Raw genomic sequence first — 24,468 nt, forward strand, 5'->3', positions numbered from 1 at the left:
TGGCAGCATATTCTAAAACCTGTTCTGCCTTTTGCTTTTTTCACTTCAGCCCTAGCTTTGTGTACATAAAGAGCCTTCTGATTTCTTCTCATGGCTGCATAGTCTTCCATGGTGTGGCTGTGCCATAATTATTTACCTTTTCCCTTGTGGATGGACATTTAGGTTTTTTCCAAGCTTATGTTATCATAGACAGTGCTGCAGTAAATGACTCTCCACGTTTGTCATTTTCTCAAGCAAGTATATTGAAGTTTGCTATTTCCTAAACACATAGACAGGCCTATGGGTGAAATATTTAGGAGAGAACAGTGTTTTCCCATTCTCATCTCAGTTGTTTCTCTGCATAGCTGTAGGGCTGCACTAGAGCAGGGAAGGGGAGCAGGAAGGAAACAAGAGGCAGGGCCATCCTGCAGAGTAAGCCTCAGGAAATCTGTATGATTGTGGAACAGGACACCAGGGCCAGATGATGGCATGTTCTTTGCCCTGGAACAGTAAGAGGCAGGTGGCCCTGTGCTGACCACTGGAGTCAGAAAAGAGCTGGTTAGGACTGCGTTTCTAAGACCTCTGTCTGCCCAAGTGAGGTGCTTCATGCCACCCACTGGGGTTTCCTCCTCCACTACGAAGCCTTCCTTGCTCACCCAGCGCTTGTGCCAACATCATTCCTTTATCAGGCTGCTCTGCAGGCTTAGGTCTGCTAGAGAGGCCATACAAGTGGGGAGGAGCACCAGCTCTAGGCCTGCAGAGCACTAGGTTTGAATCCTGGTTTGCCACTTAGCAGCTGTGGGACAGGTGTTGGTGATTTTAAAAGTAAAAAGGTTATTTAAAAATAGTCTTTCCCCCTAATTACTAAGGCATTACATGTTCAAATAGAGTTATTTGAAATGTAAGGAAACACTTTGGGCTTGACCCTAGGTCAGGGATGGTTTGGGTCAGGAGGACGGGAATCTTCTCTAAACTCTAGTCAGAGGGGAACTGCAAATTCCCCACTCATAGAACATCAAACTGTTGAGGCTCTGAGAGTTTGTCTGTCCTGCCACCTCCTGTGTCGTTCAGGCGGAAGGTGTGAGTGGTCCATATGGCAAATGAACCATAGAGCTAGGGCAGAGTCAGAGGCCCCCAGACTCTGAGGCCAGAGAATTAAAAGGTCTTTTCGAAGAAGAGAAGAAGTATTAAGTTCCTAATAGGGCAAGAAATTCCTAAACTCAACTCAGCAAGCAACAATCATAGCCTAGGCTGTCGAGGGATATGATTGTGATGAGGATTAATTCGTAAAAGCACAAAGTCCCATTTGTGGGAGTCAAGAGAATTTAGGGGTCCCTAGGCTGGAAAAAGATCCTAACAGGAAGGCAGGAGCAGGATGGGAGGGGCGGGAGACAGTGACCTTCACAGCTGCCTTTCCCTTCCACTGCATTATTTTTATTAAAGCCCTAAATCAGTGGTGCTAAGTAGCTCCTGATTTAGCTTCTCAATAGCAATGAGATTTAAAACCAGCGGGGACGTGGGCTGCTCCCACTGGGATGTGCCGCAGTGACACTCATAAAACCGGGATGGGCTTCACTGTGCTGGTTGGTGGCAGCAGCCTGGCAATAGTACCGAAGACAAAAGACTAACTTTGAAGGAAGGAAGAAAACTTCTCCTCTGATAGCCACCATCAGTCCCAGCCACACTTTACTTAGAAGTGTGTGTTCCTGTTACTCTGTCTCTTATCTGCTTCAGTCTCAGTAGAGAAAAGCTTGTCATATGGAATCGGGGCGAGCTGTGGGCTGGGGAGCAGGAAAGGACAGACTCAGCACCAACGCAGGCAAATTCCGAGGAGGCGGATTTCAGCTCAGTGAAGCAACAAGCTTCCTAGTAATCAGATCTGTTCATAAATGAAAGGGGATTCATTCATACATTCAACAGATGTTTATTAAGCCTCTACTCTGTGTCAGCGCTGTACTGAGCCCTGAGGATTCGATGGTGAGAGATAGCATCCTTTTTTCAGAGGCCACTGGTCTAGTATTGAAGACAGTCAGACAAGCAAAATAGAGACATGTGACCTGTGCTTTGACGGGGAAGGACGGGTCCTATAGGAGCATGGATCAAGAGCACCTAACCTTTTGAGGGTAGCTAGGGATGGCTTCCAAAAGTAGGCAACATTTAAAGCGAGACCTGAGAGATGAATTACCTAGGCAAAGAGGAGGCCGAAGAGCATCTTTGGGAAGAAAGACAGCACATGCAAAGACTCAGAGGTTAAGGAGAGTCTTTCTCACTTAATGATGTGGTACAATTAAATGAGGCTGGAACAAAGTGACTTCATTCCCTGCTAGCAGAAGCATCTCAGTAGAAATTTGGCACAGGATTGTAGGAGAAGGGCTCTAAGCACTGGATGAAGTGGTGGAAGTAGGGACTCTAATTACTTGGCCCCTTCTTCTTGAGACACTGGTTATACGAGTGCCTGCTGAAGTCCCTGAGTTCCACATGTTCGAGAGTCATGTGTGGGCTGCCTCCTCCAAAACCAGCCATGATAGTAAGAGTTGGGATTTATGGGGTCCTTGCTAAGAGTCCACTCTGCCAACCATTTCAGGCATTGTCTTACTTAGCCTCAGACAACAATCCTTTATTATTTAGGTAATGCTATTGGTCCAGTTTTACAGATGGAGAACCTGAGGCTTCATGATGTTGGGTCGTTTTAATTGAGCCAAGACCACACAGCTAGCTAAGTGGAAGGACCAGGACTTAAACCCAGGTCTGTCCAACCTGAAGCCCATGTGATTAACCACATTCCTCTGCCTGGGACCTCCCTGATGGAGGGCCGGTGGTGGGCATCATTTGTTCTTTGGCCCATCCTTCCTGCACCCCTTCCTTGGAGAGACTCTCACACGTGGCTATGAGAAAAGGCCAGCTCTTTCCTTAGGGAAGGCAAATCGCAAGGCAGAATCAGGGGACCGGATTTTAAATCAGAGCATTAAAAAAATGCTCGACAGGCCTCAGTGTTTGCTTTCCTTGAAGGTGGTGAGGATCAATTTCCCAAAGAAAAAAATCAATCAGCTGGAATGTGTCTTTCTGGAGAAAGTCTTGCATCTGTCAAACGGGGAAAAAAAAGACCCAGAAAAAGATTTTCTTGGGTCGTGTGCTGGGGGTTGCTGACTCAGGCTGTATGCGCCAGCATCATTAACAAGTTGAAAAGCTGTTGCTCCTTGAAGGAATGCAGGATTGGTGGTTTGAACAGCTCAGCTGGGAAAATCCTTTACAAAGCAAGGAAGGCCAAGGGTACCAGGAGCATCCACAGGCAGATCTGGGGCTCACAGCATCCATCAGGAGAACTGACTGCAATACCCATCTCTTATCAGGCCCAGTGGTTGGATTGTGATTGTTTTATGGGGGAAACCAATAGGGACATCTGACAGGTTACAATTTTAATTGATAAACAATTGTTAATAGTTAAGCCATGTTAAGATGAGCTATGAGAAGCAGGCTAATATCTTGGGGTGATTGGTAGAGATACAAGAGAGGACCCCAGGGGAGTCTATGATCTGACACTAGCATTTGATGGTAAATTGCCCCTGAGGCTTCAAGCTGAACTAGGGAGGCCCAAACCCCAGACTGGAATCCTTCTTGGGTTTTGCTGGAATGCTCTTTGCCTATTAACTGGAGAGTTGCTGGAATTTTTCTAAAGAGCATTTTACTGTCCCACCATGGCAGAATTGGGGACTTGAACTCGGGTCTTTGCATTGTCCTGGTATCTTAGCTGAATTTATGTGTTCAACCCCAACCAGACTGGCATGGCCCATGTAAGAGAGAGCTAGGGCTCTGGGTGAAGGGAAAGGAGAGAGAGCTCCTTTGCAGATTCAGATACTTATTCATTTGGTGTATATTTATCGAACAGCTGCCATGTGCCGAGTGTTGTGCTGGAACCTAAGGATGAACTACAGAGGCCCATTCTTTGCTTTCATGGAGCTGACAAGAGACAGATAAGTGGCACAGAGAAGTCAGTACGTGGCCTGTGGGAACAGGGAGAGGACCCAACCCAGCCTGGGAGCAATGCAGTCAGGGAAGGCTTCCTGGAAGATGTGGCACCTAAGTTAGTGTGAAGGATAAGCAGCAGTGGCGAGAGAGCTGGAGAGCTGGGTTGTGGATGGAATTCCAGGCTGTATGAAGGCCCAGGGTAAGGAGGGTTGGGGCACATTCAGAACCAGAAGGAGTTCCACGTGCCAAAGAGGAGAAGGCAGGAAGGAGCACCCATGCTAGGGAAGTGAGAGGGCTGAAAGAAGGGAGGTAAAGAAAGTTTTCTTCCTGCAGAAAACCCTAAGAGGCAAAAATTCAATGGTCCGTGGGAGTGGGGAAGGCTGATACAGTATCTAGCACATGGTAGGTACTCAGTAAATGTATTATGAATAGATGTCAAGTTTAGCATCACCTGCTCTGTGATGCTCTTCCCCTGTCCACCAAGATACACAAGAATTGCCTACCTTCTCCTGGGGCTCATCCTGTATTCTGAACCTGCTGTGATTTCAGCACCAGGAATGTTTTAGTGCTCTTACCCACTTGTTCATTCACCCATTTACCTTCCTACTGGCCTACCTTCCTGCCCACAGAGCCACTCAGGTGCTGACTCCCTTTCTCACTATCACATTGTGAAAGCAGGAGCTGTGGCTTGCTGATGGTATTCTTAACACCTAGCACAGTGCCTGGCACATTATAGGCACTTAATAAATATTTTTGGAGTGACTGCTCAGAGGCAGGAGGATGGAATAGATGGCCTTGAAAAAAAAAAAAAACTAGGTTCCCATGTGCCAGGCACTGTTCTAAGCAGTTCACATGTATTGATGATTTAACTTAGCAACCAGCTTATGAGCTAGAGAACCACTGCCCCCATTTTAAAGATGATGAAACTAAGGCCCAGAGAAGTAAAGTAACTTGCCTGAGGTTACACAACTAGAAAGTGGCAGAACCAACACTCGAATCCAAACATCCTGGCTCCCAAGTTCATTCTCTGATCTCCCACAATCCTGGCCCATGGGCATCAGAGCGCAGCCCTCGTCCCTCTATGCACGACTCTCTGAGGGGTTACCCCAGGCTCCTAGGGGCCAGAGTGGCTCCTTGGGGGGAAAAAAGTTAAAAGCAGATAGGTGGAGTATTCACTCTCTGGGAATTCCAAGGGCAGAGCAGGGCAGGGCAAGGCAAGGCCTGGCCATTTCTGCATTTTGGACTCCTCCCCATAACCCCATAACCCAACATAGGATGTGCTGAGTACACACTTGAGAGTGAATGTATATGTGGGTGGGTATTTGCATGAGTGAGCAGAGGGTGCACAGGAGCAGAAAGGACCTAGGCTGCAGGACCTCACCCTAGCCCAAGTTCACGTTCTCCCCGCCCCTTCGCCAGAAGTACAACCAGTGGTTCTCCACGAGAGAAAGGGCCTAGCAGCCAGGCTGTGGCCTCCTTCCTTCCCATGCTCCTCTTAGAAACAGAGGAGAAAAGGGATATGCATTACCCTGGATAACTTATAATTCACCAGTGAGCTGAACCTGGATTGTCTCTTCTTCTCTGCCCCCACCCCCATACCTTCAGTATTCCCAGTGAATAAGGACTCCCTTTCAGATCTAACTCACGCTATTCTCTCATCCCTCAAGCTGAAGTGAGCCTTGTGAGGCATCCCGGGTGGAATGCATTCAAGTGAACCCTGGCCCTGGGAAGAGGAATATAAGTAACAATAGCGTAAAAAACAACTAGTAACAATTATAACTAACCTCTGGTTCTAGGTGCTTTGCTTGAGTGAACTTATTTATTCTTTGCAATAACTCTCTAAGACCAGAGCCATTTTATAGGTGAAGAAACTGAGGACAAGACAGGTTGCTCAAGGACAGTGAAGATAATAAGTGACAGAACAGGGACCCAAGCTTTTAGACAATGCTAGCTGGCCAAGGCATAAAACTCAGCAAGGTATCACTGAATTACAATGAGTGACTATGGGCCAGCTTAGCAGGTAGGGTGGGGTGGGGGTGGACCCCTGATTACCAGTCCCAGCGCCCTTTGTGAGCCTCCCCAGGACCCCCTTTGGATAAAAGGGAGACCTGCAGGCCTGCAGGCCACAGACTAGGAAAGCGTTGGGCTCTTAATGTCCTTCCATCTTACCAGCCCTGCAGGTGAAATGCTTCTTTTTTTTTTTCTCAATTGACTATTCATGTCTTGGAGCCAATTGTGACTGAAGCAATTGAAAGCCAACTCTAGATGTGCTGGGAGTGGGGGCCAGCCGTCGTGTCTCTTTCTGGCTGTGGAGGGGATTCAGGGCTGACAATTATAAAGGAATGAATGATACACGTCTGATGAATCGTTTTAGAATTCCCCTTGGTAACTCTCTGACACAGACACATACACCCACATACCCACCACATTCTGTGTGACCTTGGGCTTGGCAGAATCGCTTATGCTAAGTGTGTCACTTTGAATTGGCACTTGGGTCCACTTGGATATAGGTCATTTTATTTCCAAGCAGAATCAAATGACAGCCTGATCTCAGCCTCCTGCCAAGAATGCTAATGGAGGACTGATCAATGTTCTTTGGCATTCTGGGGAAACTGGGTTCAGGGGAAGCTCCAGAAGCCATATGCTGTAGAATTCAGGGAGGCTACACCTTCTTTCCCTGGCTTCCAAGCTTGCTTTTGTCCTAGCTGGGTATCAGGCTAGTTGGCCAGGGAGCATGGAAGTTGTCTTTATTTATTTTGACCTTTTCATGTAATTTTTATAGTTCCATTAACTAGTAAGACCATTTGCAAACTGCCGGGCAAAATATATTACCATGAACACCTCAGGGACTTGTGGGTCGTCTTGGGTGGAATGCTAATAGGATTGATGATTAATTTACAGGGCTTACCATGAATGAAGGACAACAGACTGGGTACCTTGGTCAGGGAAGGGCCAGTGTTGTCTCAACAGTGTGCAGAGGAGACCCCAGGTCTGACCTGACCCCTTTGCTCAATGCCAAGATCCCCATCTTGCGTCCTGGGCTGCTGATGCAGGCTCACCCCTTGCCTCAGGACTGACGCTCTGGCCTTGCATTTGTACCTCAGAACACATTTGTTCCCATGCTAAGCTCTGTGCCTGCATTTGTAGAAAGGATTCTTCTCAAACTTGGCTCGAATCAGTGAGCCAAAAAAGTCAATCATTGCTGCAGTGGAGCCCTAGACTCCCAGAACTGGAAGGAACATTTGGATCGTGTCATCCGACCCCTTCATTTCACAAGCAGATAATCTGAGACCTGGAGGAGGTGACAAGTCAGTGACAGATCTGGCACTGGAACTTATCTTAGCCTGTGGTCCAGGTAGTGGTAGAGCATGGGGTTAAGAGCCGGCCTTTTAGCATCACAGAGATGTGGGTTTTAATTCTTGGCTTGGCCACTGCATTAGTTAGGATCCTGGCAAGAAACAGATGGTAACTGAGGAGAAATTAATAAAACAGTTATTTATAAGGGCATGGGAGGGGTAAGGGAAACCAGTAAGAGATGCTGTAGTATTTAGGACTAGCACCCAAGGAGAACCACACTACTCCTCGGCCAAAAGGCCTTCCCCTCCCCCTCTACCACCTTGAGCCGTAGGGGAGAGGACCACTGCTACCAACCCATGCCCCAGCCTCTGGTATTTGCCATCGGCCGGACATATCCAGAGCCAGAGGGCAAGGAAGTCTGATAGTGCAGTCCGTGGAGGTCCACCTCTCAGGGCACAGACAAGGGTGGAGAAGGGTAGGGAGTGATCTGAGGGTACAAATGGAGAAAATCCAGGACATACATTCTAAAGGGGTAAACATTGGTTCTTAGTCTGTTTATACATAAGCACAGATATACATACAGTACATACACAGATATACAGTATATCTGTCGTAGGTACATGGGAGAGGAGGTGATTAACAAAAAAATATTTTGAATGGCTCCTGGTGGAGGGGGGCAGTCATAAAAATGAGATTCCTCACTGTAAATGGAGTAGTAATAATACCTGCCTCAAGGACGTAATGGGGCAATGGATACTTAGTGCTGAGCAAAGAGAAAGAACATCATTTGGTCCCTTTTTCAAGCACTACTGTTACTGTTGTCTACTGGGAAAGACTCAGTCATGACACAAGTGGTTATTAAATCATCCATATTCCTTGTCCCTAGCACCCACCACCACCAGCACCACCACCAGGGGCAGGGGGAAAGGACTGAAATAAAGTGTCAAGTGAGCATTTGTTGCTTCTTAAGGTTATGCCCCAGCTTGACAGCCCCTATCCCTTCAGGTGGACCCAGAGGACTACTTTAGAAAGAAGGCTGGCATCACTGGGGATTTTCTAAGCACCTTTTGGGTGTTGTTTAATCATCTGGGGAGTGAATAAACGACAGAAGAAGAGGAGAAGAGATCCTAAAAGTCCCATAGTCTAATTTTTCACCAAACCAGGAAAGCTCTAGAGGAGGAGGGCCCACACCCTCCTTAAAACATCAGATAGTAAATATTTTAGGCTTTGCTGACCAGCAGTCTCTGAAGCAACAAATTGGCTTTGTCATTGTAGTGCAAAAGCAGCCATGGACACTATGTAAATGGATGGGCCTGGCTGTGCTCCAACAAAACTTTATTTATAGAAATAGACAGCCAGCAGGATTTAGCCTGAGAGTCATAGTTTGCCTGCCGACCCCTGCCCTCTAGCATTTGTAGGTCCTTTGTGCTCCGCTTGAATGTTCCCAGCAATGAGTTGCTCCCCACATAGAGAAACAGCCCTTTGAAGTGCTGAACTCATTCAGGTCTTAGAAAGTCTTGCCTTGGTTAGACTGAAATCTGCCCGCTTGTTGAGTACGCTCCTAGGTCCCTATGCTGTGTTGGATAGAGTAGCTCCCACTTCTCTTTAGCAGCCTTTCAGCTGACTGTGACCTCACCCCCACCTAATACTTCCTTTTTCAGGCTACATAGCCTTCCCCTGCAAGTCCAACCTTCATGTAACCCTCACAGGTCACATGTCTACATCCTTTGTATCCTGATCCTTCTCGCCTAGCTTTTCAATATTCCTCGCAAAGCACAGGTACTCAGAAGAGTCACCAACAGCTGCTCACAGAGTGTCTATAAGGCATGGCTCATGAGGTGATATGGGGATGTCAAAGATTCTGGATTTACCCTCAAGGAGCTCAGTCTAATTAGAGAGACCATGTGAACCCACTCTACAGAGAGAAGTGGCAGGAGACCAAGTGTACCCCCCCAATGGGCTACTCCCTCCAGAGTACCATGGGCTTCAGAGAAAGAAGAGGCTTCTGTGGGCTGGGCCAGTCAGGGGGAACTTTGTGTGGGTAGCGGGGTTCTGGTGGGAAAATATTTCACCTTCCATAAATGTGCAAACTAGGGTGGCTGAGCCCTCCTGGCTTCTTGGTGGAGCTGGGTGATGGAGTCTCTGCCTGGCCTTGGTGACCCAGGACTAGGAGCCCAGTGGAAGCATTTCAAGTTTCCAGGTGCTTTAGGTGATATGGTGAAGACAAGGCAGCCCTAGAAGCATCAAGAGTGTCAGCAGTGGAAGGACCCAAAGGGTGATGTGTTCCAATGCCCTGTTTTATAGTCAAGAGAGAGAGAAATAATAATAGCATCTCATGCTTGTTGAGCTCTCACTGTGCGCCAGGCACTGGTCTAAGCACTTTAAATGTATTTCATTAAATCTTTGCAACAACCCATGTGAGAGGTACAGTCACGTGTTGCTTAACAATGGGGACATGTTTTGAGAAATGTGTTGTTAGGTGATTTTGTTGTTGTGCAGCCATCATAGAGTGTACTCACAAACATACATGGTGTAGCCTACTGCACATCTAGGCTCTATGATATGGTCTATTGCTCCTAGGCTACAAGCCTGTATAGCGTGTTACTGTACTGAATACTATAGGCAATTATAACGTGATGGTATTTGTGTATCTAAACATAGAAAAAGTGCAGTAAAAATACAGTATAAAAGATAAAAAATGGTACACCTCTGTGGGGCACTTACCATGAATGGAGCTCGCAGGACTGGAAGTTGCTCTGGGTGAGTGAGTGGGGGAGTGGTGACTGAATGCGAAAGACCAGGGCAGGACTGCACACTACTGCAGACTTCATAAACACTGCACACTTAGGCTACACTAATTTATTAAAAAGTTTTTTCTTCAATAATAAATTAATCTTAGTTTTCTGTAACTTTTTTACTTTATAAACTTTAGGTTTTTTTTTAACATTTCAACTTGTAATAACATTTAGCTTAAAACACAAACACTTTGTACAGCTGTACAAATATTTCCTTTCTTTACATCCTTATTCTACTTTAAAAAATTTTTAACTTTTTTCTACTTTAAAAAATTTTAACTTTTTTTTTTTTTTTAACTTTTTTAACTTTTTTGTTAAAAACTAACACAAACACAAACATTAGCCTGGGCTACACAGGATCAGATTTGTCAGTATCACTGTCTTCCGCCTCCACACCTTGTCCCGCTGGATGGTCTTCAGGTGCAGTAACTTGCACAGAGCTGTCATCTCCTATGATAACAATGCCTTCTTCTGTAATACCTCCTGAAGGACTTGCCTCAGGCTTTTCTAAAGACGTGGCACTGTTTTCAGAAATATGTCCATGGTGGTTTGCATGGGTTTTTTTTTTTTTCCCCATAGATTTGCTTGTAAGCAGATAATGTATCATAAATATATTTTTCTCTATTAATGAAAATCTTTTGGTGTTGTGGATCATGTTTTCAGCATTTTTAAGGAGCTTGTTGAAGTTGGCAAAAGCTTCTGCTAAACGCTTCTCTGTATAATCTTATGGGGCCACTGTCATATGTGTAGTCTGTTGTTGACTGAAACATCATTATGTGGTGACTGTACTATCGTCCCCATTCTACAGATGAAGAAACGGAGACATGGGAGATTCAATACTTATTTGTTGTCTTGCAATCATAATTGTAATTGGCAGATATGGAATTTAAACTTAGGCCATCACATTTTCTACCACCCTGGCCTCTCCATCAGGGTTGAAGGTGGGGGGCTGCCTTCCAGCATACTGTCCCCGAACAGGGTTCTGTCATTAGGTCTCTTTAGCCTACCCCATATGTCCAGGACCTCAGTGAAAGGTGAGAGTGTGGGAGATGGCCTGTGTGTGACAGATAAGAGGGCTCAGACACTGAGAGGGCAGTGGTTCAAATTTCTCAGTGGGGCAGGGAGAGGGCCTGGCCCTCAGTCACATAGCCTGTCAGCCCACCTCTGATTCCCTGTCCACCACAGCAGATGGATATGCAGCAGCAGAAAGAGGGACTCAACAAAATGGCCCTGTTTAGAGGTACAAGAGGCAGAGAAGAGGGAGGCCAGAGTGGCAGAACCCTAACTCAGCCCTTCCTAGGGGTTTGGCTTTCACAGGGGCCTGGGGTCAGAAAGAACTTAAGGGACCTGCATGTTTTAGGAGTGGTTGCTGTGTAAATCCCAGCCCTCTGCAGAGGGGCTGTCTGCTGCAGGGCTACACTTGGCTCCTGAAGTAGGAGTCAGCCACCCCAGCCCCAGGGAGGGCCATGGGTTTCACCTCCAGCCCTCCTCAGGAGACTCTCCCTGCAGCACCCCCGTCCCCTCCCCACCAGGTACACAAACACACAGTGGCCCAATTGCCAAATATGGCCGTGTGAGTCTCGGGTATTTGCTATCAATATTTCATGCCTCAAACAACACCGTCTAAACAATACCTATGAAATATGAATGGATTGAGGTTTTGACAAGCAAACAGCCCAGGCATAATACCAGGGCAGTGAGGAGGGGAGGGAGATAATGAGGTCTGAAGGGACCACAGGGACAGCAACCACATCCCTGGAGTTAGGCTCAGGATTTATGGGTCAGCTGTCCTCTGTGTGTCAGGTCATGAGGGGCCAGTATGCGGGATACAAGGCTGAGCTGGGGTTCTTGGGACTTTGGGGAGGGACCAAGGGAAAAGACAGGGTGGGGCTTTCTCAAAGCACCTAAAGACCCCTCCATTCTCCAGCTAAGGAGAGGGTGCAGGAGGTACGCCAGTGATCAGGTGTCTAGGGTCAGAAGGGCCAGAGAGAGGTGAGGGTTGGCAGGGCACTGGTAGGCTTTGTCCTCCCCCACTCTTCTCTTGAGCTGCTCCAAGCCCCCTGCCCAGCTCCACCCTGTAGAGCAGGCAGTCAGTGTGTTAAAGCAGCTCCTCTGGCCTATCTCTCCAGCTCTCACACTTCTGGGAAGTCAAGTATAGCAGCCCTATTCTATTCCCTCTGGACTCGCTCCTCCAATCCCTAAGCCATCTGGGCAGGGGAGAACGTCTCACCTGGGTGACGTGAAGTTCCCATGGTCTTGGGCACCTCTCATCTCCCTCTACTTCCAGAGGCCTCTGTCTTCAGGAGCCTCATCCCCGAACTCCTCCCTGGCCAAGACACCACACAGTGTCCATGAAGTCCAGGGCACATGGGCCTCAGTTTGTTCATGTAATAAAATGAAGGGATTAGACACGATTTTCTCTGAGGTCTCTTCCAGCCCTGACACTCAGCGAGTTCAGAGGTCACTGCCCTCTCCACTCCCAGCAGAATCCCCAGAGATCAAGGTACTGCTCGCTGAGATCAGAAAACAGGTGAAGATATGAGCTAATCTGACAGGCTGATGGGAAAGGTCTGCTGAAAGGTGGATGGGCCCAGTTGAAGAGCATGCTGGGACTTCAGCCTATGGGAGTGAGATGGAGGAAAGAGGGAGCAGCTGAGGCCAGGACTGGGAGCTGGCAGGGTCCAGCCTGGGGCTGGGGATGACACCTGTTGTCCAGTGTATATTGGGAACATTGACCCATTTGCTCTTGTTTGGAAAGTCCAATAGGAGCAGGGGAGCCAGGGCAGCAGGGGTGACTGGCTGGGGTCTTGTTAGTAGCCTGGTAAGCAGCTCATGGTGATTCTGAGTAGAGCTGATTACCGGAGTTAGGGTCCAGTGGGTTAGCTGGTAGGTCCTGGCTGCTCCCTAGAGCTCCAAGTGAAGGGTCGTAGAAGGCTTCAGCATAAACTAGAACTCTCCCTGAAAGGCACTTATACAAGTAAGTAGGACTCAGGTGCCAGTGCTCTCCCCATACACACCACACCCTAGGCTTGCAGAGAATGGGCTGACCTCACACCATCCACCAGTGGGGCAACTGAAATGGCTCTTCTGAGTCTACCTTGCCTGGACAAAGCTAAAGCAACTGCTTCAGGGTCAGCACCTGTGTTTGGGAGGGGCCAGAAGACTCTCCACCTACCATAAAATGGACTTTGTTGTCTAACCTGATAGTGCCCTCTCAGTGGGCATTCAGGCTAGGCAGTGGATGTGGAAGCAGGGTGGCGTTCAGAGGTCATTGGCAGCTCTCACCATTAGGAGCCACCTGCTGCCCCAGGCCAGTGCCAGGCAGATAGAAGGGCTCTAGCTGCTTGTCAGAAGAAAGCATTTCATCTAGCTTCCCACTAAGAAGCAGGGTCGATGGTAGCTGCTGATTTCCCAAGCTTACAAAATTGGCAAGAGTGGCAATGGTGTTCTTCTATAATCCTTCACTGATGGATTAGATGGTGGGGCAGATCTCTGAGGAACAAAGATGACCTTGAGAAAATGTGGATGTCAGAGGAAGAGAGTCATAATTTTCCTCTCTTAAACTACTGCCAATAAGCCCTCTCCATGCTGGAGCAGTTGATGGGAACTTTGCTGCTGTTGCCTCCCAGTTCAGGAGGCTGTAGCAATTGACTGCATGATAAGGAATTGCCAGGCATTTCTAATTACAATTATCATCATCGTGGATGTCTCTCTTAATTACTTTCTTATAATTAGCTGTTGCCTTTTCCTCAGCATTTGTGTACTTTGCAGATTTGCTGACATTTGAGAGCCCCAAAATAGGGACATTTGGGGAGGAGGGCAGAAAGGTGGGGGAAAGGGGAAAGGTGCCTGTTCTTTTAAGGCAACTGGATAAATTTCAGGGCTTTTGCAGAAAGAAATTGGGGAAAGCAAATGATGGACATGACAGGTAATTTCCTGAGTAAATGGGGAAAGATCAGGAGTGTGGCTTTAGGAGTTGGGCTTTGTGGAGGGTCTCCAAGTGTTAAGCCTCAGGAAATATTGTCGAAAAGCCACCAAGGCTGCCATTTTTCAGGCTTGGGTTTCATTTTAGGAAATGAGCCTAGGATCAAGCTTACTCCTGTTGGACACATTTCAGAGTTAATTAAATAACTGAGGTCTGGAGTAGCTTGATTTTCTCCAAAGCTAGTGATGCATTCTGAGCATCCCTGGGCCTCAGGGAGTCGTTATGAAGTGGTTTATGCTCCTTGACCAGATGGTTGATTTTCACTGTCTGTTTCTGTTCTTTCTCTCTCTCTCCTGGCCCCCACAGCCCTGTGTACAGAGGAGTGTGTGCATGGCCGTTGTGTTTCCCCAGACACCTGCCACTGTGAGCCTGGCTGGGGAGGACCTGACTGCTCCAGCGGTGAGTCTGCGGTCTTTGGGGCTTGGGCAGCCCCCTGGCTCTGGCGAGCCTGTGCTGGGTACATGCTGAATTCTTTGTGTTGGGCTGGGGCTGCCTAGGCAAGTGTGGGTATCAGGGAGGAGGCATACCTGCAGTTTGGTACATGATGGTACTTGGGGTGGAGGGCTCAAGTGGCATGGGGGTAATGGTTTATGGGGGTCTGATGGGGTATTGTGTGTTGTGTGTGGTTTATGGGGGAATTGTGGGGTCATCAGTACAACTCTTATTTTTGATGAAACACATCTAGATATGGTCTTTGAAGGCTGAAGTGAAATTGAGATGTACAGATCCAGGAAGGTACAGATTGAGGGTACAGATCCAGGAAGTCACTGTTGTAAAGGCCTGGTCCTCGGCTTTGTTGATACAAGGGCTCAGTTTTGTGGGTGCTCACAAAGGCTCAGGATTGATTCATGGGCCTGGTAGACACTGAGATGCCTCTGTGTCCCCACAGGAGAATGATTTGCCCACAGGTAGGGGCAAATCACTGCATTCCTGTATCTCTCCGGGAAAGGCTTCCTTATAGGCACAAAGTGAGGTAGATGCTCTTGGGACTGACCAAGTGATCCACAGTGGCACAGGACATCCTCTCTACTGTGGCACTGGCCTCCAAGAGGATGGGGTACACCTGGCAGCTGCTTAGGGTATCTGCCAAGAGCCCAGATGAAGGCAAATACATCACTGCTGGCTCATTTCCCTTCGATTCTTGCAGATGACCCCCTTTCCATTGGCACATCTTGCAATCAATGGTTGGCTAACAAAATGATCTTACGTGATTTTCAAAGAGGCCTTGATTAGTGTTGAAGCCCATTTTCTTCCTGCTTTGAGCTGGGGTACAGTATCTTTTTAATTGTGACTTGAGTAGATAACTAAGCTGATCCAATAGGGGTCTAAGCCCCATTACTGACCTCTCAGTGGGAGCCACAGTGCCATGGTGACTATAGTGGCCATGAAAACTTGGGGAGGAATGTTGGGTCCATGACGGCCATATGTAGTTTTGCCCTTTTTCACTTTCTCTGCTCTAGTTTTGGTCCTTTTTTCTGAAGTCCTTACCTGGAAACTCCCTGTTTACCCATTGCATTAGAATATATCAATCAAAACAAAGCTATTGGATATGGTTTTGTTTTGAGCCTGGGTGGTTATCTTGGATTGGGGGGTCCAGGATCTGTTTGGATATTCAAGAGACTCTCTTCAATATGTTGGTGACCGCAGTGGCCTCCACCTACCACCTGTTTTATTACTTTGAGGTGGGCCATGTTGAGACATAGGGCCAAGGACTCCTCCAGACAACAAAATGTAAACCCGAGAGACATGCAAGTTAAAGGAATGTGCTCAACCAGTCTTTCTATGAGCTGCAAGAAACATGTTGGCTGAAATGTTTGAGAGCTTTTTTGCTTTGTGTAATTTTGCTTACAATGAATCTTTGATGAAGAACTATCTAACTTGGATTAAGAGAGCTCTGCTGAGACAGATCTGCTTGCTGCTGCTAGATTATAATGTCAAGGGCAGCCTGTTGGAAGTTGAAATACAGCCTGAGTCCCAGGGGCCCTGAGTGCATATAAATTACCAATCAGTGCCAGTGTATTTGGTGCTCACCATATGCTGGACTGTGTTGGGCAGGGAGGGGTAGCCCCTGGAGGGTCTTTTAGACATGGTCTGTATCTCTCAGGGTTTCCTGTCTGGGGAAAGAAATAGAATGGAGGCAACACTTGACAAATAAGACTAGATGATTGAGAGTAAATCTTGCCTCTAGAGTGAGTTTATCAAGCATGTAGGCAAATAGCCTTGTTACCTTACAGTACAAAACTGGGCTGTCTAATTTCCTCACCCCCAATTCAGTTATCAGACGTGGTGCTGAACAACCCACAGTTGTTCCCTTAGTAAATCCAACTTCATGGGTTGAAAAGCCACCACCCCTGGGTCTACTCGAAGGCATATGCTACTAAACCCACAGGAAATCCTAAAAGATGGGTTCCAAACCTGTTTTGAGGAAGGGCCTCATTGAAAGGAATTTATAGACTCTCACTCTCAAAAGCATTCAGAGCATTGAATGTTTAGATGCCCTTCCATGAGCTTTCCAACTTCTGCTTCTATTCCCGCTGCACCCCCCACCCCCCACCACCGCCCCCCTTAACAAGGAGCTCACTGCCTCCTGTGGACACACATTCTGACTATTGGAAGACTTTCCCTTCTCTTGAGTAGAAATCTATCTCTAGCTTCTACCAGTTGATTCTCACTCATGATAAAGGCCAGAGTGGGTTGAATGACTGCCATGACCCTCTTTGCCACTTATAGAATTTCTACCAAGGAGCTCAGTGGACAAGACCACAGACTGGGGAAAAATGGTCATCTCAGAGCAATTGATAATAGCCACCAAGGCCACATAAAAGAAGGTAGAGTCCCCTTCCATGGATCAGCCCTTCATGTATTAGAAGACAGTGATCGCTTCTCTCTCCCAAGTTTTTATTCTCTAGCTCCTTTGTTTCTCACATGACATGGTCTGAATTTCCTTCTCCATCTAGTTTCACTCCATTGGCTGTGACCTTTATTCCTCTTAAACTAGCATTCCTAAATCTGACCATACAACTGCAGGCTTGTATGGAAAATAATAAGAGAGATAGGTACTACTTGTTGAATTTTACTGTGTACTAGGCACTTTATCTTCTCATTTAATCTTCTCTATGATGTAGGGATTATTATTAGCCCCTTTACAAGTGAGAGAGTTGAAACACAGAGAGGTTAAACAACTTTCAACAGACACACAGCTAGTAAATGCTGAAACTGGGACAATTAGTTCAGCAAAAACCTAGGTCCTAAACCTAAACATTTAATTTTTATGCTCTTCTTCCTTCTGGATGCTCAACCTCTGTTAATACAACCTTAGGTTGAAAGTGATGAGAAAACGTAGTTGCTCACAGGGGAAGGAAGGATCTGCTTAAAAGATGTGGCCCCAAAATATTGTTGTGGAGATAGAGGAATCAGCCAAGGTACGCAAATTGTGACTAGGTTTATTCCAAGTAGTTTGAGACTTTTAGCTATTGTGCTATTGGACACCTGTCTGCCTGGGTGTGCTCTGCAGCGTCTTAGGGCAGAGGTCCCCAACCCCCAGACTGCAGACCTGTACCAGTCCGTGGCTTGTTAGGAACTAGGCCACACAGCAGGAAGTGAGTAGCGGGGAAAAAGCATCATCTGTATTTGCAGCCGCTCCCCAGCTCTAGCATCGCCACCTCAGCTCCACTTCAGATCATCAAGCATTAGATTCTCATAGGAGCACCGGTCCCTGGTGCCAAAAAGGCTGGGGACTGCTGCCTTAGGGTCTTTGTGGGGCCTGTGTCCGTGGGGATGGGTGTCTTGATCAGTGCAGTCTTTTCGATGGGCATGTAGGTTGTTTCTGATTTTTCAGTATTTCAGGGCCACCATCCTTTATCCAAGGTCGTTGAGCCTGCTGTTTCAAAATTTAGATCTTTTTTCAGTTTAGAATATATTATATGTGACATATATCCCCAGTGGGTTCTGGACAGAACCCTGGGATGAAATCTAATAATATTTCTGAAGTGACAATGTCTGATCATATCTAGTGACATATAGAAAATAGATAACCACATATTAGTTCCATATAGATTTTGTCTCTAAATTTTGGTGCTGAACTTTAAAAAAAGTTTCTTTTGGACATTTTAGAGATTTTTGGATTGTGGACACATGGATAAGGCACTGTGGCCCTGTGTAAAAACACTTGAGTGATTCTTCTTGTGCATATATATCTTTGCCCACTTGTCCCAATTTCTTCTTAGGATAAATTCCTGGAAGTGGCAGAGAGGCTTGTAAAGATCCATCATCCTACCGCCTACCCCTGCCCTACCTTTTGTGGCTGCCAAGGGATTTATAACTTTGATAGTTGTGAAGGCGATGAATCTAGTAGTGGAGTGTGTGTGTTGGGTGGGGGGGACTTTTCATTCTTTTACAGACTTTTAACCCCATAGCCTAATTTCTTTAAGGCCTTGACTAATTTCTTTCTGCTCTATAAAGGAAGTGAGGTGATACTGACTTGTTTCATGGGTAGACATGTCAGCTATTATGGGTAACTCTGAGACGTTAAAACGGACCAATAGGGAGAAATGGAGTGGCCGCATGCTTGATCATAAACCTCCATCCTATATAATAATAAAGAATAAAAGGATGAAATGTCAGTCTACCCTGAATAAAGACGACAGAGTGACTTTTATTAAATTGCACTAATCTCACAAGTGGAGTCTAGAAGAAAAGACGTTTCCCTTATATTGAATATCTAGGGTTTTTTTTTTAAGTAATTAAGAATATTAAAGCACTGACAATGATTGAGATAGAAGCATTATTCATAACTTTTATTTCCGCACTGGGCAATGATCCAGTATATTTCATTTATGAAATTTCAGCTGTAAGGAGAAAGACGTGAGCCAATTCCTAAATTAAATATGCCCTGTTAACTTTTATAAATATTACCAAAGAATCAACTTGGAAATTTAAGCCTTCATTGTATTATTTAATTTTTGGGTCCTGCTTCTGTGCCTCCTATCCCACGGTGCTTTGAAGTTTGGGTTCGGGCTCTAGAATGGTGTTTTAGTTTGGGTCTCAGTCCTCCACAGAAGGGGTGGGTTAGACATAACAGAGAAACCCCCTGCCATTTCCCCACTATCTCTCACATTCTTAGATTCCATTGATCTGGTTTTATCCACGTGCAGGACAGAAAAAGCTTACTGCACAGTGTCTTATGATCTCTCCCAACCCCCAATGCTGGGTAGGAGGCAAAACTGCAGAGCATCCCTGAGTAATGAAGGCAGCAGGAACCAAGCTGGGACACCACCAAGAGTAGCTTCTGCCAAGTAAAACGTTCTTATCTTGAATAGTGTGTGGGACCCCTGGCTGATTTGGCTGTCAGCTATCCTTGCAGATTAAAATACAACATTTAACAGCTCAGAAATATGCCCACACTCCTAAACTAGCCTGGGATCAATCACTTCCAAACTAAGGTATATGTTTGCCAAATTTTTTTCTGTGCGTGGTAGAATATATGTAACATAAAAATTATCATTTTAACCATTTTAAGTGTATAGTTCTATGGCATTAAGTATATTCATATTGTTGTGCAACCATTATTACCATCCATCTCCAGAACTTATTTATCTTTCTCAAATGAAACTCTGTACCCATTAAACACTAACTCCCCATTCCCCGTCCCCCCATCCATAAGCAACCACCAATGTATTTTTGTCTCTAAGAATTGGACTACTGTAGGTACCACATATAATGAGAATCATACAATATTTGTTGTTTTGTGACTGGATTATTTCACTTAGCATAATGTCTTCAAGGTTCATCCATACTGTAGCACGTGTCAGAACTTCCTTGCTTTTTAAGGCTGAAAAATATTCCATTGTGGTATATACCACATTTTGTTTATCCATTCATCTGTCAATTGATAAACTTGGGTTGCTTGTATGTTTTGACTATTGCCTATTGACTATTGAATAATTCTGCTATGAACATGGGTATGCATGTCCCTGCTTTCACTTCTTTTGGATATATAGCCAGAGTGGACTGCTAGATCATATGATTATTCTATGTTTAATTTTTTCAGGAATTGCCATATTGTTTTCCACAGTGAGTACACCATTTTACATTCTCACCAATACTGCACAGGATTCTAATTTTTCCACATCTTTGTCCATGCTCGTTCATTTCTGGTTTTGTTTTTTTTTTAATTGTCAAACTAATGAGCGAGAAGTGGTATGTTACTGTGGTTTTGATTTGCATTTTCTTAATGATTAGTGATATTGATTACCTCTTTAAGTGCTTTATTGGCCATTTGTATATCTTCTTTGGAAAAGTGTCTATTCGAGTCATCTGCCTATTTTTTTAAACTGGGTTGTTTTGTTGTTGCTGCTGAGTTGTAGGTATTCTTTATATATTCTGGATATTAAACCTTATCAGATACATAATTTGAAAATATTCCCTTCCATTCTGCGGGTTCTTTTCTTTCTGTTAATAGTGACCTTTGATACACAAAAGTTTTTAATTTTGATGAAGTCCACTTACCTATTTTTTCTTTTGTTGCCTGTATTTTTGTGTCATATTTAAGAAATTATTGCCAAATCCAACATCATGAAGCTTTTCCCTTATGTTTTTGTCTGAGTTTTATAGTCTAAGCTCATGCACTTAGGTCTTTGATCCATTTTGAGTTAATTTTTACATATGGTATAAGGTAGGGGGTCTGACTTCAGTTTTTTTTACATGTGGATATCAAGTTTTTTCAGCCCCATTTGTTGAAGAAACTTTTGCCAATGATTCTTGAAGATATAGAGTTTAAATTTTTCACCATGTACTGGCACATTAGTTACCTGATAAGTAATTTAAACATTGTTTCCTGTATTAACACAGATACAGATTTATTATAGAACTGAATGTAGAACTGACATTTATTTTTTTAAATGTGATAATTTGAGCCTTTGGTGGACATTTTGGGGCTATGCCATTAGGTGTCCCTGGAGGCTGGGTTATTTTAGGGGTGAAGATTGAGAAGCAGTGGGAAAGGTAGGAAGACCATAACCAGAATTAGATCACCCAGGGCTGGCGACTGTTGGCAAGGATGGTTTGAGAAGGATCAGGGCTCAAGGCTTTTCCCCACTGCATTTTTGGGGATACTGTCTTCCCTGATGGGCTGTCTGCAGTACCCCCACTATCTGTGCCTTGGCTCCTTGGCAAAGGATTGGCATAGGCCACTGGCTCAGCCCTCACTACTTCATCTTGGGTATTCCAGGGGCTTTGCATTTTCCCACAATGTTCAGTGCTGCCCTATAAGAGCTGTGAGTCATACAACCCCCATATCACTGTGGCTTGGGCACCTCTCTTCACATATATGAAAGCCTGTATCCGCATAGTCCTGGAATGGAGTGCTAGGAAGTATGGTCTAGGATCCCAAACTCAAACTTCTGGTTACTGAGGTCTCATGATTTAACTTGAAACCATTGACTCAGGAGCTGGGAGGGACCTTAGAAATTGTCTGGTTTACTCCTTTCGTGTTACAGATGGGCAAACTGAGGTCCAGAGAAGGGAAAGCACTTACCTGAAGTTAACCAGGGATGTAGTGGTGGGCTGTAACTTAATCCTGGGTCTCCTGACTCTCATACCTTTTTCTCCTACCAGCTGCTCTGGAAATTCAGGGCTGGAGTTGTCTTAGAGGCAGATGGGTCTCATTATAGCAAAGCAAACAGGCCAAGCTGTCCTACAAACTTTTGTGCAGATGACCTAAAGGTTCCAGGCACTCTCTGTTCCTTCTCTGCCCAGGCCGGGAGGACAGAGCCATGACTACAGGTCAGGCCAGGGCACAGGGATTGGAGATTTCCAGAGGGGTCAACGCTGCTATCTTCCTGGCTTGAAAAGTACATCAGAAAAGATTCCCCATCTGGAGTACCCCTAGACACACTTCTCGCTGCTGAACATGGAGACGTCACAGTCTAGCTGCACAGGATGTGGGGGCAAAGCAAACGTATAGGATGTGGGCCAGGATTCCTGCCTCTGTCCTGGAGTAGCTGAAGGGACTAGAAAGGAAATGGGGAGGGCCAGACAGGCAAATGAGTGGGCCCAGCCACACAGGTCTGCTGAGAAGAGCCACTGCAAAAACTTTGCCCCAGCATATTGGGAGAGGAAAAGGGAGTTGGTCAGAAAGAGGCGTGAGGGAGCCTCAGAGTCTGAAGCAGAAGGTGAATGGGGATTCCTGCTCCAAGCGTGTGCAGACGCTTCACTTACAGTATCCTATCTAACCTCTTGGCAGCATGGAGAGGTCATGTGTGTTATTTCCATTTCACATGCAAAGAAAGAAAAGCTCAGAGTCGTGGAGTAACTTCTGATATTCACCCAGCTAACAAATGGTGGGGCCAGGATTAGAACTCAGAACTTGTGTTCTCCCCACAGCTCCATGCTGCCTCTAAAGGGATGGAAGTGCTGTGCCGTAACATTTAGGGAAACCAGCTTTGGGTCATGCCTCCGCCTGGGTGACCTTGGCTAAGTCCTGCCCTCTCTGTGAGCCTCAGTTTTCTCATCTGTAAAATGAGAGGGTTAGTGTGGCTATTCCAGATCTAAAATCCCATGATGCTCTGTTTCTGGGAAGTCAAAATGCAGCATCGTGTCTCCTCAGCAAGGGCCCTGGTAACCTTCCGGGAGTGGGGGGCAGTCTCCTCTCCCCATGCGTGGCCGTCCTGTGATTCTCCATCTCAGGACTTGGAAAAGGAGTAGTGAGGGGGACAGCTATTGGGTGGGGGCAGCCTTATGACTCACATCCTTGCCTCCCCCACGTGGGGGCTTCTGGTGAGCCTTTGGTTGCCTCCTTTGGGAGCGGGTGTGCAGAGGGGCATTGTGCCATTCAGGAAGCTGCAGCTCTCAAAGGTTCTTTTTCACTACACTGAGCTGGCTGTCAAGGTTAAAGCAACTTCAGATGAATCACCACAGTGCAATTATACTTGCGAGTCCACGGTTCCTTGCTTACTGCTCTGGCCAGCCCCGCGGCCCTCACAGAAGCGCCTGGGCCGCCTTCTACCGGCATCTGCTGTGCCTGTGGGCCTCCCTGGGATGGGGAGTTCCACGTCAGCACCGCACACTGGGGTGCAGTCACCATGACGGGGACAGAAGGGAGTTGTGGATGTGGCGGCAAATGCTTGTTCAAGGTCTGTGCGTAAGAGAAGCTGCTCTTTACCCTGGAATTCTAATTATGAAACAAACAAACAAAAAGAATGCAGTAGCCAGGGTCACCAGCCCTGTTGGCTCAATGTTCTCTGCCCCTTGAGTTCCAGTGAATGCACGTTTATTGAGCACTTCTCAGAGGCCAACACTGCCAGGGGTCCAGAGCTGAAGAGAAGGAGTAGGAATGAGGAGGGCGTAGCCCCCATCCTCAGGGAACTTTAAGCAGAAGCCAGAACCACCAGTATAAAGAGAGGGAGGAGGAAGAGTCTGGGAAGAAGAAGGCTCTGGCTTTTATGGGAAGGGGTACCCAGATGGCTCAGGAAAGCCATCATTGGAGGGTGGAGGAAGGAAGGAACCAGATGTATGCTATGATCTTATTTTAACTGAAGCACAGAGAGGTTAAGTGATGGCCTGAGGTCCCACAGCTGGTGAACATCAGAGCTGGGTCTATCTGACTCTTTCCACAGGACATGGGTCGGGGTGTAAGAAATGTGAAAACCAAGTCACTTGTGAGGAGCCCATGATGGAGGCTGAAAGAGACCTAACCCAGCCCCAGCCTGAGTCCTGGGGCTGCAGAGGAAGAACAGCAAGAAGGCAGAGCTCCTGGCTTCTCTCTCTTCCCACTCTTGGCCATCACCTTCCCCTAGCCCCTGCCTCCCTCTTTTTGGGGCACCCCAGCCTTGACTATGCCCTGGAAGCCATGAAGAGGTCCTCCCTTCCAGAGTTTCTTTCTTCCAAAGGTGTCTCCCTGGAGAAATGGGAAATGAGAAAAGAGTAGACATTGGGTGTCCTACCCTGATGGGAGCCTAGATCATTGTGGGGATGAGGATGAGGCTGGGCTGGAGGCGGCCTGTGGATATCCCAGAACTCAGGACTGAAGGCAGCTGGTCCTCCACCTGCCTCTCAGACTAGAAGAGATCTTGGGACAAGTTTCATCTGAGCAGGGTCAGGGGTCAGGCAAGGCTCTGGGATGTGTAGCCTATCCAGAAAGTCAATTTTTTGATTTGAGAAAGCCAGAAATTGGATAGTCTGGAGTCTGTGAGCTGTGTGTTCGAGGAGGCTGTTGTAGGGGAGGGGAAGGAGGTACATTCTGCCCAACTCAGCTCCGGCCATCTGCTCCCTGAGAACAAAATTAATAAATAAATGACACACAGGGAGTCTCAAGAACTGGAGAGAGGGAGGAGGGTGGGAGAACCTGCCTAGAATGTGACAAAAGCAGAATAGAGTGGCAGGAGCCAAGTTGGCGTCATTGTGTGGGGCTGGCAGCTGGTGCTGACACCCCTCCCGGCCCCACTCGGG

The 24,468-nt window shown here is 46.5% G+C and overlaps 1 protein-coding gene across 1 annotated transcript in view; it reads left to right on the top strand.

Annotated features, from left to right (window-relative positions):
- Positions 1-24,468, top strand: part of MEGF11 (multiple EGF like domains 11) — a 325,200-nt gene that overhangs the window by 142,131 nt on the left and 158,601 nt on the right. The window contains exon 5 of the mRNA XM_006920242.3: positions 14,329-14,421. Coding sequence (XP_006920304.1) covers positions 14,329-14,421 — 93 coding nt within the window. The remainder of the gene's footprint in view (positions 1-14,328; positions 14,422-24,468) is intronic.

This window comes from Pteropus alecto, unplaced genomic scaffold (genome assembly GCF_000325575.1).
Source record: "Pteropus alecto unplaced genomic scaffold, ASM32557v1 scaffold86, whole genome shotgun sequence".
Lineage (NCBI taxonomy): Eukaryota > Metazoa > Chordata > Mammalia > Chiroptera > Pteropodidae > Pteropus > Pteropus alecto.